The sequence below is a fragment of the Mirounga leonina genome, unplaced genomic scaffold (genome assembly GCF_011800145.1).
Source record: "Mirounga leonina isolate KUSES-001 unplaced genomic scaffold, KU_Mleo_1.0 Mir_125, whole genome shotgun sequence".
Taxonomy (NCBI): domain Eukaryota; kingdom Metazoa; phylum Chordata; class Mammalia; order Carnivora; family Phocidae; genus Mirounga; species Mirounga leonina.
Genome location: NW_023270305.1, coordinates 18,839,421 through 18,855,663, shown reverse-complemented (window position 1 = coordinate 18,855,663; position 16,243 = coordinate 18,839,421). Strand labels below are relative to the sequence as shown.

Genomic DNA, 16,243 nt, shown 5'->3' with positions numbered 1-16,243 from the left:
AGACTCCCCGCCGAGCAGGGAGCCCGATGTGGGAGTCGATCCCGGGACTCCAGGATCATGACCTGAGCCGAAGGCAGTCGCTTAACCAACTGAGCCACCCAGGCACCCCTCTCAATTTCTTTCTTATTCAGAATGTGATGTATAGAAAAATCTCTTTTAGCAAAAGAGGACATATTAAAAATGTGAATGGTGTATAGACAAAAGAAATTACTGAGAACCGCTGGCTTTATTAACATAACCTCAAACTCTGTAAAGGTCGATTCTTTATTATTATTTTTGTGGACAGTAAAATTAAAATTAATTCTATAACAAGCATCCTCTTTTAAAGAGTTTTCACTAAATATACTATGTACACTCAAAAACATTTGCAATTAAGATTAGTTTCAAGGGTTATTTAAAAGTAATACCAATGCTTTTCATTTCTTTTAATGGGAATATTTTCTAAGGAAGAATATTATGTACAACACTTTCATAAATTGACCTGCAATTTAGTTTTATGGATAAATGACTGAAAATGCCATCTTTCAGATTTTATAAGATAAACTGTTAAATGAATGACAATTTCATTACCATATAAACAGTTAACAATAGAATACCATTGATAAAAAGTTATTTATTAAAATCTATAAAGTATAACATATACACAGAAAAAAACAAAAAAATTTAATGAACTGCAAAAACTTAACTATGCAGGTCAAGAATTAGATTACTGCACATAAGACTTTGCCACTGCTCCACTGCCTATTCGACAAACCTTCAATTCCTCCACAAAGTTAACTATAATCCTGATTTTTTATACTCATTACCTCCTTACTCTTCTTCATAATTTTACCACCTAAGCATGAAACTCTAGCCACTAGTTTCAATTTGTCTAGTTTTGAACATTATAAAAATGGAGTCACGCTGTATATACATCCCACTATGCACGGCATTTTAGTTGTGCTTGTGAAATGCATCACTGCTATTGTGTGTAGGTGGCTGTTGCCGTGTACTTTCATCACCAAAGTATTCCATTTTATAGTAGACTACAATTTCCTTATCCTTTCTACTGTCTCCACATTACTTTATCCATCCTACTCACTTTAAATTATGACAAATGATGATGGGACAATATTTGATATTGTGGTTTTGGAATTTTACCCCTTCTGATGGGTGTGTAATTGTAGTGTATTAGGGGTTTTCATTTGTACTTTTCTGTTAACTAATGAAACAGATCATCTTTTCACATTTATTGGATATTTAGGTAGCCCCTCTTGTAAGTGCCCATTCTAGCCTTTCACCTATTTTTCTATTGGGTTTTCTGCCTTTTCCTTTTGTAATTTTTGAAGCTCTCCAAATATTCTGAATAGAAGTTCTTCATCAGATACAACCAACTACAGTCTCCCATACAGATTTATGTATGGTATCCCATTGTGTGACTTCCCTTTTCACTATCCTTAGTGTTTTTGATGAAAAAAGTTTTTAATTTTAACATAGTTGCTTTTTTTCAATTTTTTCCCCTTACGGGTTAGTGCTTTTTTAAATATTCTTTTCAAGAAGTCTGTCTACTCTAAGATCATAAAGATATCTGTATATGTTTTTTTGTAAAAGGGCACTATACATTTAGATCTATCATCTAGTTAGATTAATTTTTGCATGTAGAGTACATTAAGGTTTAAAGATTCATTTTTGTTCCACAAGAACATTTAAGTGACCCCACCATCATTTACTGATAAGATCATACTTACTCCATTATGTTGCAGAGTTACTACTGTCATATCAGATAACCAAACACACAGGGAGTCTCTATTGTTTGCTGGGCTTCTAATCTATCCTTGTACTAATACCACAGCTTAATAATGGATTTTGATAGTAAGTCTACTAGGTATACTGTTCTTTGAAACTGCCTTGGCTATTCTTGAGCCTTTGCATTTCCCCAAAAATATTAGAACTGGCTTGTCAATTTCCTCTAAAATAAATAAGAAATTCCATCAAACATAAAGATCACTTTGATAAGAAATATTATTGAACTGTTCTATTTTCTGTGCCCATGGAAATAAACATGAGCAAAGATCTGTTTATTAAAGACTAGTGTTTCTTTAAAAAACTTCACATATTTCATGCATAAATGTTTTGCACATATTTTTTTAGATTCATTCACAGGTATTTACTCCTTTTGGTGCTAAAAAAAAGTATCTTTAAAAAGTTCATTTTATGATTCTTGCTGGTATACAGAAGTAACTTATTTTATTTATTTTTTTAAAGATTTTATTTATTTATTTGACAGAGAGAGAGACAGCGAGAGAGGGAACACAAACAGGGGGCATGGGAGAGGGAGAAACAGGCTTCCCGCTGAGCAGGGAGCCCAATGCGGGGCTCGATCCCAGGACCCTGGGATCATGACCTGAGCCGAAGGCAGACGCGTAACGACTGAGCCACCCAGGCGCCCCAGAAGTAACTTATTTTAAATACTGAACCTGGATACTGTATCCTCATTAAACTCACTTATACCATTAATTATTTTTGGATTTTCTAGAGAGATTACCATATAAATTCAGCATATCCTGGTAAATGGGAAAGCTTCTTAAGCTATTAAATCTTTGTTTTTCAAGTAGATGGATTAACTTATGGTTTCTAAAAGAGCCTAATGGAGAAGAAAACACTTAGTTCATAGTTTCTCTTTTAAATATCCTTTTAGAAACAAAGAAGGAATACACGAATCTCTGAAATATTATTTCAGAAGAACTCTATTCTGTACTCCATGAATTTAACTTACCTTTTTCATAATCTAAATAATTAAAACTGAACCTACCTCTGCTTGATTGAGACTAGAGTTTGGAACTCGTGGGGCATGGTGGCTCAGAGCAGAGAGGCAGACAAGAATTAGGTGTAGTGCTCCAATTTCCAATGCCATCCGCCTTAGAAGTACACCATCATCAGTTGTCAATGGTGTAGTGCTAAACAAGCTACGAAGGACATGGAAAGGAAGAGTTGGAAGCACATTGGCTGATGGAGATTGCAGAATATGACCTAGATTAAGAAAAGAGAACTCAAAATTAAAAATATTTAAGAACACAATAAGGAACAATATACAGGTCACAAATTAATAGTGACAACATAACATATATCATTAAATTTATTTAAAAAAAAAAACAACCCAAAGACCACAAACAGAATAATATCTGGAAGTTTAATAATAAGAAGTATCTGGAAAATCTCTTTAAGACATAGAATATGTAAACAAATAAAAGTTGAAATATATACATATGATAATTAATATAGACTATGTCAATATTATTATAAATGAGAAACTGAACAGAAACCTAACAACTAAAATAGAAGCATTTAAAGTTCCTGATTGACTTGGGAATAGTTTCCACCATGAACAAGTAATGAAAGAGTGAAACCATTTTATTTGGTCTGTGATACAGTTTGCTACTACATGTAGCTTTAGAAAGGAATGTTAAACAAAAAAAACCCAAACCAAACCAAAATAAAAACCACCACTACATGAACGGTGGATGAGACAACAGATATCAGTGTTATACTTTTTAATAAACATTCACTGTATATTCACTAAAAAAAAGCGTGAAATGATATAAAGACAATTTTCTGCTTAGGGTTACACCTATCATTTTGTGATAGAGTACCAAAATAAAACGTATCTCTTTATCTACTTAAGTTAAAAAAAATTCCTGATCTACTGAAATAGGTATATAGTTTATATATGAAACCAAACAACCAAGACTATTTATAGTATGTAATTTAATAAGTTATTAGAAAAACATTTAAAATAATGTCACCATTTTTTTTAAAGATTTCATTTATTTATTTGAGACATAGCAATAGAGTGTGCATACAAGCAGGGGGAGAGCGGCAGGCAGACGGAGAAGCAGGCACCCTGCTGAGCAGGGAGCCCAATGCGGGACTTGATTCCAGAACCCTGGAATCATGACCTGAGCCAAAGGCAGATGCTTAACTGACAGAGTTACCCAGGTGTCCCAATGTCACCATTTTTTAAGAATTCCATCAACATGAAAATTCAAAAGAAAAGAATGTGCTTTTTGTAAAATATGTACTTTGAATATTCAATAGCTTCAGAGTTATAGGATCCACAAATAAATTCACATAGTTTTATTGGATTAAATATACTTTGTAGTAAGGGTTTAACAGTATTCTAGCTGGCATGTGACAGATTTCACCTCTAATCAAAACCATGTGATTTTAAAATTAAGAACAATTAATTTTCAGATGGAATGGTCATTAACTGAATAATCACAGGTAACCTGATTGAAAATCTACTTGCTAGGCTACCCTAAATTATGACTTTTCTTTTATGTTCCTTTATATTAAATAAAATTGCCAGCCCAATGGAAACAATTGCCACAGTTTTTTTAAATTTTATTTTATTATATGTTAATCACCATACATTACATCATTAGTTTTTGATGTAGTGTTCCATGATTCATTGTTTGTGTATAGCACCCAGCGCTCCATTCAATATGTGCCCTCTTTAATACCCATCACCAGGCTAACCCATCCCCCACTCCCTCCCCTCTAGAACCCTCAGTTTGTTTCTCAGAGTCCATAGTCTCTCATGGTTCATCTCCCCCTCCAATTCTTCCCTTCATTTTTTCCCTTCCTACTATCTTTTTTTATTATTATTCTGTAATATTATACTACAAAATAAATTATTATATAATGTTACTTTCCACATTCTGTTCTCTTTAGTCTAAACACTGCTTCCAGATTCACTTTCTTAAGAAAGATTATCATCATATCATGACTTGGTTCATACGTTTTAATAAATTTTCATTACTATTCAGAAAAAAATCTGAAGTTCTTTTTTTTTTTTTTAAAGATTTTTTAAATTTATTTGACAGAGAGAGAAAGCACATGAGAGGGGGGAGGGTCAGAGGGAGAAACAGACTCCTGCTGAGCGGGGAGCCCAACGCGGGACTCCAGGATCATGACCTGAGCCGAAGGCAGTCACTTAACCAACTGAGCCACCCAGGCGCTCTAAAATCTGAAGTTCTTAATAAGACTTTCCACAATCTGTTATCAATAATAGTTTTTAGAATGAGCTCTCAGTGCTTTTTATGTAAATTTTCATCAGCTAACTTATCCTCTCTCATTTAATCTGAGCACACAAACACTGCTCAAATCATCTTCTTTCTAGCTCATCTCAGCCTATTTAAATGGACTATCCTTCAAGGCCCCACTAAAAATCACTCTGCCACTTTACTCACATAGCTGGGTAGTAAGGAAACAGTCTCATACCCGTGAGCCTTCACAGTACTGTACTTCTCGCAAGTCTGTTGTAACTTAAGTCTATGCTTATATGTACTGCTTGTTGCTACTACTGGAGAACATTAGCTACATGAGGGCAGGATCTAAATACCTCCTTCATTTTTGACTGCCTCTGATGCTGCCCAGCAGTTTTGTAAACAATGAATACATTTTGAATGAAAAAGTAATGAAAATGAAGATTCTTTAGGGCTTGTTATATGTATCATTAGAATGAAACTACCAAGAACAAATGATCTAGTAGCTTTCCTGTGAAAGAAATAATGAATAATAAGCACGGATCTGAATAACTTTTACACAACCTATGTTAAATTTCATTAATAATTCTAAACACTTACTTCCTTCTCCATCATCCGTCACTCCCAATACCAGTCGCAGAAGGCACTGGGCATGTTTTCTCTCTTTCAGTAGGACTTCAGCATAGCCCGGAAGACGAAGAAATAATCCGAAAGCAGCCAAAGAATGGGCAGGAATGGGAGACATGGTCTGTACTGCTGATTTGATAGGTGGAGGTTCAGCTGCAATGGTTTCTGGTGCTTCATAAACTAATTCCCCTGACTGTTCAATGGTCACCCATTCAAACTGATCACTATCTTTTGGCTTTTCCTGAGTGGTAGAAGTCACCACTGGAGCACTTACCTAAAAAAAAAGAAAATTTTTGCTTGGCTATTTGTGTGTTTCAACATTAGGCTCAAATTAAAGATGTGATTTTAAACGATCTCTCTCAAATACAGGAATAAAAGGACCAATAAAGGGACGTATTTTTAAAAAGCTTCCAAATCATCAGGAATTAAATTATATCATGAGTGTGGTGGTATCTGCCACGTATCTCTACTTTAGATACACACATCCATACATTTATTTATAAATAAAGTTACTATTTTATCCTTATAATTAGTTAAGAATCTGTAGACAGAGTCTTTGAGGCTATCTATGTATCTTGTTTCTCCCCAAACTTTGATCAATTAGAATTAGCATTTTAAAAATTCTTGCCTAAAACAGTAATTATTACATTGGGTGTCAAATGGTGGCTTTCCATCATTCCTTCTACATTTATTAGTTGGCCCTGAACTATAGGTAAAAATGTTCCCTTCTTCTCCACCTATTTATTCATTCATTTCTTACTCTACATCAGTATGGAACTAGGGTCCCTGCAGATGGATCAGGGTGGATCCTAAATCCATGACAACTGTCTTCAATGTCTTTGACGAGAAAGATGGCCGTGTGAAAATACACGCAGAAATCGGACTGGTGGAGCTACAAGCCAATGAATGCCAAGTGCCAGCAACCACCAGTGGCTAAGAAGAGACAAGGATGGATTCTTCCCCACAGCCTGCACAGGGGCCATGGGTCTGGTGACAACCTGATTTCAGACTTATAGCTTCCCTACACTGTAAAAGAATAAATTTCTGTTGTTTCAGGCCATTCAGTTTGTGGTCCTTTGTTGCAGCAGCCCTAGGAAACTAATATATATATATATATATATACTCAGTACATGTAATTACAGGGAATAATTTCCCTACTTCATTCAATAAACATAAAGTGCTTTGTAATTACAACTTTCCATGAGCCATACTCCCTCCACACTAATAAGAGAGCACTGAAAATACATACATCCATAATAGCAAAATTAATTAACAGTAAAGAGGTTAAAGCAGTATGTTTTTAAAGCTACCTGAAATAGAAATGGTACCTAAAACAGGAAAAACAGTTAAACAAAAAGACAATGCATTTGGGTAGCAGTATACACTACCATCTTACTCTCCCATTTCCAGTGATATCCATAATTAATATGCCCGAAGAAGCACAGAAATAAAAATGCTACAGTGTGACGACCATAAAATCAAGGTAAATGCTGCAGCATAATGAGTTTGGCAAATGTGCTCGGCCGTCAGCATTTTTTTGGTACCAACTAATTCTCACAAAGCTCTGTACAGGCTGACCTTTGAAATTATATGATGCTCAAGGAGTGTAAGGGAAAGGGTACTCCCAAAAGGTTAACACAAGTGAGTTTTTTTAAAAAAGCAATAAAAGAGAACAAAGGGCTTTGCCATGGAATGATATATTCAATTAGGAATCTTATCTTACTTGTTGAATTACTTCTGGATATAGCATGGGTAGTCTTTCTGCAATAAGAGCCAGTCCACCCATTCCTGCAAAAACTTGTAATGGTGACTGAATGGGACAGGTTTCAAGTAAAGATTCATCCAATATCCCATCCATACATTCATCACTTGGAGTGAGAGCCTCATCTTCTGGACAGCTACCAAGTAAGTCTCCATGATCTAGAACAATAAATTACAAATAACAGGTGAGAAAGGGTCTCTTTTTATAATAATCTTTCATTTACAAAGCAGATCTTATTGTCACCTCTCTACTCAACAAAAGAGCATAAATATCTTAGGTTATTCAGATAAAGCTTTAAGGCTAGATGCTACAGTAATTTTTAAATCATTTCTGATGTTGCCTCTCAAAGTCCTGCTACTCAAAGTACAGTCATTGGCATATGAGCACTGGCATCATCTAAGAGCTTCTGAAATGTAGAATCTCAGGTCCCACCCCTGACCTACTGAATAAGAATCTGCATTTTAACAGTGTTCTATAGGTAATTTATAAGCATATTTTTTAAGTTTGAGAAGCATTGTCCTTTAGGGCATATTTCTAAGTTATAATGCATGTAAAAATAAGTAAGTCTGCAGAGAATCAAAGCAAATACTAACATATGTACATCATGTTCTGAAGTATCCAATTAGGAAAAACTGAATACCAACAAAGACTTCTCATACTGAAAACTAAAAATTACACCATACTGGGTGCCTGGGTGGCTCAGTCATTAAGCGTCTGCCTTTGGCTCAGTTCATGATCCCAGGGTCCTGGGACTGAGTCCCACATTGGGCTCCCTGCTCAGCAGGAAGGCTGCTTCTCCCTCTCCCACTCCCCCTGCTTGTGTTCCTACTCTCATCTCACTATCTCTGTGTGTCAAATAAATAAATATTAAAAAAAAAATTACACCATATTGATTTAACTTTGAATCACTCACCAAAGAAAACCAAAAGGTTAGTATGTTTAACTTAACTAGATTCTATAACCACTAGAAAACCCCCGAATAATCCTCCTGAAAACCGAGCAAAGGAAATATTCTAAAATTTACTAAAGAATGCAAAAGGCTAACAATAAAGCATATGTGTTCATAAAATAAGTGATGCTGTAAGAGAAATTAAGATTAATTTCTAGTGAAAACAAGAGCAATTTTTATATCTATAAATAATTCCATCATGAAGAAAAATACTTTGTTAGCTTGATATAATAAAAAAGTAAATTAAGTCATCAGCTACAGAAATCCCTACTTCTTGGATCATGGACTGTAATTTTAAAGGAATATCACATACATACCTTTTTCAGGGTGTAACCTTTTAAAAGAGTCTGTTTTTGACAGACTTGGGTCTGTGATAACTCTAGATCCCAATTTAACAGTCAGGTCTATTGAACGGTAACCTTGAGGAAGTTTTCGGTCATAAAGGAGAGTTAAGAGTTGGGCAAGCGTCATTTCTGCTGGCAATGGCTGGCCTAAAAATGACATAACTAAGTTAAATCTAGAATCCAAGAGGGAGACATTTACTTGGTTTGATTTAGTCAGTTACTGTTTTTACTGAACTGCACCTTAAGCTTCTGATTCGGACACTAATTTAAAAATTTAAAATCAGCACATGGAGTTTACAGAAATCTATTTCTGATACATGTGAACAATATTGTCTATAGAAAGTATTAGTCACTAACCAAATCCCACCAAGACCTTCTGAGCCATAGCAAGAAACAAAGAAACAGACATTCCTACAAATCTGGGGTTGGCAAAATCTTTTCCCTAAAAGGCCAGATAATAAATATTTTAAGCTATGAAGACTATATGGTCTCTGCTGCAACTACTAACTCTACCACTGTGGTATGAAAACAGCTATGGACGATACACAAATAAATGGGCATAGCTGTATTTCAATAAAGCCTTTTCAGAGATAGAGGGGAGCCTGGGTGGCTCAGTTGGTTAAGCATCTGACTCTGGATTTCAGCTTGGGTCATGATCGTAGTGTCGTGGGATTGAGCCCCACATCAGGCTCCACACTCAACAGCAAGTCAGCTTGAGATTTTCTCTCCCTCTGCCCCTCCCCCTGCTTGAGCTCTCTCTCTCTAAAATAAATAAAATCTTAAAAAAAAATAAACTTAAAAAAATATTTTTTTTAATAGAGAGGGATTCAGTCTACTGGCCATACGTTGTTGATCTCTGCTATAAATCAATAACATAAAGCTAAGAAGGAAAATCCTTTCAAAGTTAGTTGGCAATTTTATTATAACAATATGGCACAAAAATGGAGATAAACTGGGTATCACCTTGACCAATGGAAAGTATACTGGTCAAAGAATATGTATCACCTACGGAGAAAATACTGTTTAACTATCAGTGGTATGGCAAAGAATTCCACTACTATAACCAGTTCTTCAAAATCTGCCTCACACTGCTTCCTATACAACTTGTTATGAACTCTTTGAAGTATTAGTGATTTTATAGCACATTGACAGCAAAATTTAGGAAACCAGTAAGCTGTAAATATGCAACATTATAATGTTAAAAAGGATATGTAAAAGGTTACTCCTTTTCTCATTTTTTTTTTAAGAGGGAACAGTATGTTTATCTCATCACAAGCACTTGATTAAACAGGAATCTGGTAATTACATGTCTTCAAAATTTTTTCTTATTTTTAAATATTGTGAACATTACCTGCCAAGAGTTTGTGGAACAGGTGAAACACTGGGACAGTAATTATTTTGTTGGCAGTCTCTGCTCCTGAAGAAGCACTTCCTATTTTATCAGGCATTGTCCTACCTCTCCTGGATGGCGGACGAGGTGGTGTAGCTGACACAGCCCGTTTAGACTGGGATTTCAGCCCTAGAAGAATCAGGAAGATTCTATAGATAGGCAACACACTAATGAAATAAAAGGGCATTTCTACAATATTTTTAAAAAGCATCACATTCCTAGCTAATGCCAAAAGACAGAAATATTTCTTCTGATTTTTATCTCCCAATTTTATTTGCCCTTCATGACACACCATGAATTTTGGTTTCACGTTTTAACTATTTTCAAGAGAGTAAAAAACAATGCTAAATTCTACTGTCTCTGAGATAGAGATGACTGCCCATTTACTAGAAAGAATTTTTGTGTATGTGCAGGAAATCTCACAATTCTTCTCTGAAATAGAATAAATTCCACCAATACAGAGATCTCCTATTTGAGGAGTAAAGTAATACAGACTAAACCTTCTTCTTTGAACTAAAATCATCTCACTTATGTTATAGAAAATATCCTCCAAATTGATCCGTTATCTTGACCATTTTGTCTTCTTCATCTCCTGACAGTATTGAGCACAATTCTCTGTACATTGTCAAGCTTAAATGGAGTACCTAAACAATTCACAAATGTTCAGTATCTGATGAACTATATTAAGTTTTGGATATAAAATAAGTGTAATAATTACACTGCCAACGAGTAACAGATTTCAGGTGCAATGTTTTTACATCCAGTATTAAAACATCATTACAAGTCAGCTTTCTCCATTAATACTTTTTATTACATGACGTTCCTATAAATATGTATTGTCATATTTAAAAAAAAACTCAAACAAAATCAACATTATAAAAAACAGAAAGCGTACCTGAAGCAACAACAACACTGTAATTGTCCTGAAATCCATTTTCTGCCTTAACTTTTTCTTTCTCTTCATGGTTTTTCTTTTCTTTGTCATCTTTCTGTTCACTAATTAGTTTAGCAGTGATACTTGGTGTATCTGTAAGAAAATATTACCTAAAATACACTGCTTTTCAAAGTCATTAAGAAGGAAGCTACAAAGGTTTCAAAACAAAGATTACACAAGACATTATCACTAATATGGACGGAATGTAAATGCATTTAGAAGAAACTGATGAGGTAAAGCCTAACAGTCAATCCTTGCTGGTATCAATGTAATGGAATCACCACTGTTCATAAGCCAGGATACTTAAATTCTCATCTCTAGAAAACATTACAAATTACAGTGGTATTACCTCAAGGCAAGGAGAAACTATTACCAAATTTCCTTTATTTTAGGCACAGTTCAATGTGCCTGCCACCAACATGTAATTTTGTCTTCACAACATGCGTATCAAGAAAGAATATTATTCTCAAAATAAGGAAACAGGCTTTAGCAAGGTTACTAATCTAACCTATTAATGGCAAATATGGAATTCAAGCTCAGGACTCATCCTAAAGCATTATATTAGACTCCTTATTTTATAAACAGGAGTAGAAAGGAACACAGTTCGGTAATGAAGATTTGTTTTGCTATTTTTAACATAGGAAACTTAGATACTTTAAAAACAAATACTAATAAGGACTTTAATAAGATAAACTCTTTGAATTAATGTTTTCTTTCATTACTTTGGAATATTGGAATATGGCATGGTATTAAAAATCATGTAATGGGGGTGCCTGGGTGGCTCAGTCATTAAGCATCTGCCTTTGGCTCGGGTCATGATCTCAGGGTCCTGGGATCGAGCTCTGCATCGGGCTCCCTGCTCTGCGGGGGGCCTGCTTCTCCCTCTCCCACTCCCCCTGCTTGCGTTCCCTCTCTCGCTGTGTCTCTCCCTGTCAAATAAATAAATAAAATCTTTAAAAAAAAGTTATGTTTTGTATTATTTCCTACTCTTTAGCTATCTTTGAATGTGTGAAAAGATCCCTGTGATCTCAATTTCTGGAGTTCATTCCTAACTGCAGACTGCCTTTAGAGAGTTCCGTTTTTTTGTGAAATTTAAAAATTCTGTAAATACTATAAACAATAAACAGAGAATGCAACAATACATTAACTTTCTTCCAAAAACAACCAAGCAACCCCAAATGTCAAAATAGTTACAGAAGTCAGAATGAAATACTTAAATAATAAAAAATTCACACAATTAATTCACAGTATTCATAGTATTTTCAGGAAAACCAGTAAAGATCATTATTAGGTGCTAAGAACTTAACATAATGTTATCCTAGCAAATGCCAAATACTTAAAAATACCACTAAGAAAAATTTTCTCAACGTTGTTTAAATTGTTCTAGTTTGGATTACCACTTCTGGTCAAGATAAAATAACAACACCCAGATTTACTCTCCTACCTGAAATAACTAAAAACTAGGAAAGTACATTAAATAGTTTTCAGACAATGGCCATTAGGAAGACCGGAGAGGGATGCCTGCGTGAGTGGAAGCTAATGAGGCGAGCCCTAGGACTTCTACAGCTGACTGCCTAGAGTTTCCCAGGCCACAAACTGGCACAACTCAGGAGTCACCCAAGGTGGGGACAGGGACTGGGAACCCAGGAAGACAAAATCAGCTGGCTGCAGTTTTTAGGTCACATTGCCAGGGAGGAGAGATCTGCAGAGAGAGAGCTCCAGAGACCTAGTGTCTCTGAGCATTTTATATGAGGAAATCACCAAAGGCCAAGGAAAGTACTTCTCAAAAGTAACAAGGGGACCAACCCCAGGGTCTAAAATAAGGGCTGTAATATATGGTGTCCCCAATGCCTACTGAATTCCTAACAGAGTTCTCAGAAGGGTATTACCTCATTAGTGAGGCCAAAGTAGCCCTAAGCCTTCATTTTCAAATGTGGTTCCCTACTTCTATTCCAATATAGCACCTTTTAAAAATTAAATTCATTAAAAATTTAGTTCCTTAGTCTCACCAAACTCGTTTCATGCGCTTGAGAGCTACTGTACTAGACAGCGTAAGTTTATAAAAAAAAACTTCCATCATCACAATAAGTTCTGCTCTGGATTAAAAGCAGCTCTTGTCTACCTAATAAAACTTAAAAGTCGGCTCTAAAAGCAACAATGTTTTCAGTTACTATAACTTTAACCCAAAACAAAATAAAAAATATTTATTAAAATACAAAAATATCGAGCACCCAAAAGAAGTAAAAAAGAAGAAATCACATTGCCTGGCATCCAATAAAATTTTCTAGGCAAACAGGGGCGCCTGGGTGGCTCAGTCATTAAGTGTCTGCCTTTGGCTCAGGTCATGATCCCGGGGTCCAGGGATCGAGCCCCGCATCAGGCTCCCTGCTCAGTGGGAAGCCTGCTTCTCCCTCTCCCAGTCCCCCTGCTTGTGTTCCCTCTCTCACTGTCTGTCAAATAAATAAAATCTTAAAAAAATTTTTTTTTCTAGGCAAATAAAAAAGCAGTAATATACAATCCATAATAAGTAAAAGATAATCAATATAAACAGACCAGTGTGTTTAAGATGATAGAGGAAAGCTTATACACTTTAGATAAGGACAAGGAGATTATATAAAGAGAGGGGGGAAATGTTGGGGGAAAAAATGAACAGAGCTTCAGTGAGCTGTGAAACAACTTCAAGAGGCCTAATAAAAATGTGTAACTGGAATTACCCAAAGAGAGGAGAAAAACAGGGAGAAAGAAAATATTTGAGACAGTATTTACAAAAAAAAAAATTAAATTTTTAAAAAAATTCCAAATTTGATGAAATTTATAGATCCAGAGTCAAGAAAGTCAACAAACCTGCATCCCCCCCCAAAAACTATAAGGCCTATAACAATCAAACTGCTTAAAAGCAGTGAGAGAAATTTGTAAAAGCAAAAATACTGACACACGACTTTTATTATTTGAAAGCAATGTAGTGAAAAGCTATAGGAAGTGGATAAAATTAAGTAATTTTGGATTACTTGTTTTTGTTTTTATATTGATAAAATATAGACACACATGTAAATATATCATCAAATATGGCTAAAGATAATAAACATGCCTTAAAAAGACCAAAACACTGCTAAATAAAGGTTAAATTCAGCACTTGGAAACTTCTGGTGTTTGCTCAGGATGACTCTGTTGGACTTTTTACTAAGAGTAGTATTCTTAAAAAGCAATCAATTTATTTTTTAAATATGTAGGTAATAAAGGGAACTATTCCTTATTTTTTTTTTTTTTTAAAGATTTGAGAGAGAGAATGAGAGAGAAAGAGAGAGAGAGCATGAGAGGGGGTAGGGTCAGAGGGAGAAGCAGACTCCCTGCTGAGCAGGGAGCCCGATGCAGGACTTGATCCCGGGACTCCAGGATCATGACCTGAGCCGAAGGCATTCGCTTAACCAACTGAGCCACCCAGATGCCCTATTTTTATTCTGAATAATTATTTTGTAATAATGTCTATTACTTCTCTACGATCAAGTTAAATGTAAGAAATCACAATAACTGAACTTTAGTACTCTTCCCCACTTGTCCTTCTTTCATTTAATTAATTCATTATTCATTTTTTTCTTCACCATGTAGAAGGAACAATTTCAAGGCTATGACAGAAAAAAGTCTGTAAACTCAAATTTTCAAAAAACTTTAGCTGTAACAGGATAAGGTAGACATTTTCAAATAAGAACAAATGTTATATATGCACTTATAATAGTACTCTAACATTTTATCCTATAACTTGTAACAAGAAAAGAATTAGAGTATTACATACACACTTGGGTTAGATGCAGTGACTAAAGCCAAAAAAGATTCTTTTCTACTTTATTTTCTCATAGCGATCACATCCATGCACATGGTTTAACCTACTACCTATGTATGGTGACAACCTCGAAATCTCTTCAATCCAGTTTTTTATTCTAAGCTTAGATTTCTATTTCCCACTGATAAATAGACGTAAGTTTTTTTCTGAGATACTCCTAACTTCCTACAGTTGTAAGCTTAGGTATCCCCTTAAAATGCATACAGATAGGAACATACTTACTTACATTTGTATTAGAATGCAAACATTCTTAAATTTCATTTATTTTTTAATCTGATAACATACATACGATCATAATACTCTGAGGGGCAGAGTGTGTGTCTTGCTTTCTCTTATACCCTCAGAGCTGATTACTGTGCTTAGACATAGAAGATGCTCAATCAATTCAACACTGATTTCATTCACAGGATTTCTGAGAGGCAATAAAATCAAACTTTCTACAGTGGATTTGCATTCTGCCATCAAAAACTGTTTTTATTTTAATAACCTGTATGCTGTTCAAAGGCATCATCTTCATCTTAGAATATAGGCAAGAACCTAAGGGAAAATTTCTTTCTGCTTTTTTCACTGTTATAAACAATAAGGTCACCAATCTGATCTACCTACTTCATTCTTCTCTCTTGACCATTTCGTCCTGAGAGCTAGTAAACGTTTATTTGGAGTCCTGCCATCCCAACTAATGGCCTGCAAATCATCTATTATAAGACAGCCAGATGGTTTGTGAGAAAATCCCATCAACGGCTTCCCAAGGCTTGTCAACATTTCCAACTGTCCATTCTGTCATTACCTCACATAACACACATGACACCAAAAGAACTACAGGTGCTAGAATGTATTGTCCATTTTGTCCCCTTCATCAGCTTCTTACTCGTGCTTCAAAATGCGAAGACATATTGACCTTTTCTAGTCATTAAATAGTTGCTGAGTGAGTAGATGCAGTAAAATAAAGTTACAAAAAATAACAAAATTCTATATAATCCAACATAAAGTCAAAGACAAATTAATACTTAAATCTGACTTGCCTGACACTCTGTCAAGAACTTCTGATAATGTTGTTGAGACTGGTAAATGAAGTGTTCGGAACTTATGGCCTGCTCCGTACATTGGATGCTGGATGACATGGCTTGTGGCATTAATTCTACCTTTATACAGCTGAAAATTCAAAAGAAATCAAGAAGTGATTTTTTTGATACATGTATCATTATAAAACAATTTCAAAAGCATAAAAGAATAAAAAATTTTAAATGCACACAAAATATAAAAGGTTTATTTTGTAATATTTTAAAATATGGTGCATTTGCCATTTGATTTGTTGGTCAACTTTTGTATTAGCACCACTGTACCTAATAATCAGTCACTTTTTCCCCCAACCAAA

General features: G+C 35.0%; 1 protein-coding gene across 12 annotated transcripts in view; it reads right to left on the bottom strand.

Annotated features, from left to right (window-relative positions):
• BIRC6 (baculoviral IAP repeat containing 6) overlaps window positions 1-16,243 on the bottom strand; it is a 227,928-nt gene that overhangs the window by 65,287 nt on the left and 146,398 nt on the right. For 11 of the 12 annotated variants that reach the window (XR_004678476.1, XM_035000880.1, XM_035000872.1 and 8 more), the window contains 7 exons: window positions 15,891-16,020; window positions 10,992-11,123; window positions 10,058-10,225; window positions 8,680-8,853; window positions 7,375-7,571; window positions 5,625-5,925; window positions 2,792-3,009 (listed from right to left, as the gene is read on the bottom strand). Coding sequence is in view for 11 of the 12 variants with exons in the window: in XM_035000880.1 (XP_034856771.1) it covers window positions 2,792-3,009; window positions 5,625-5,925; window positions 7,375-7,571; window positions 8,680-8,853; window positions 10,058-10,225; window positions 10,992-11,123; window positions 15,891-16,020 (1,320 nt within the window). In the remaining variant the exon portion in view is untranslated. Of the gene's footprint in view, window positions 1-2,791; window positions 3,010-5,624; window positions 5,926-7,374; window positions 7,572-8,679; window positions 8,854-10,057; window positions 10,226-10,991; window positions 11,124-15,890; window positions 16,021-16,243 lie in introns of those variants that run through there. The other variant, XM_035000882.1, reaches the window with a different exon arrangement.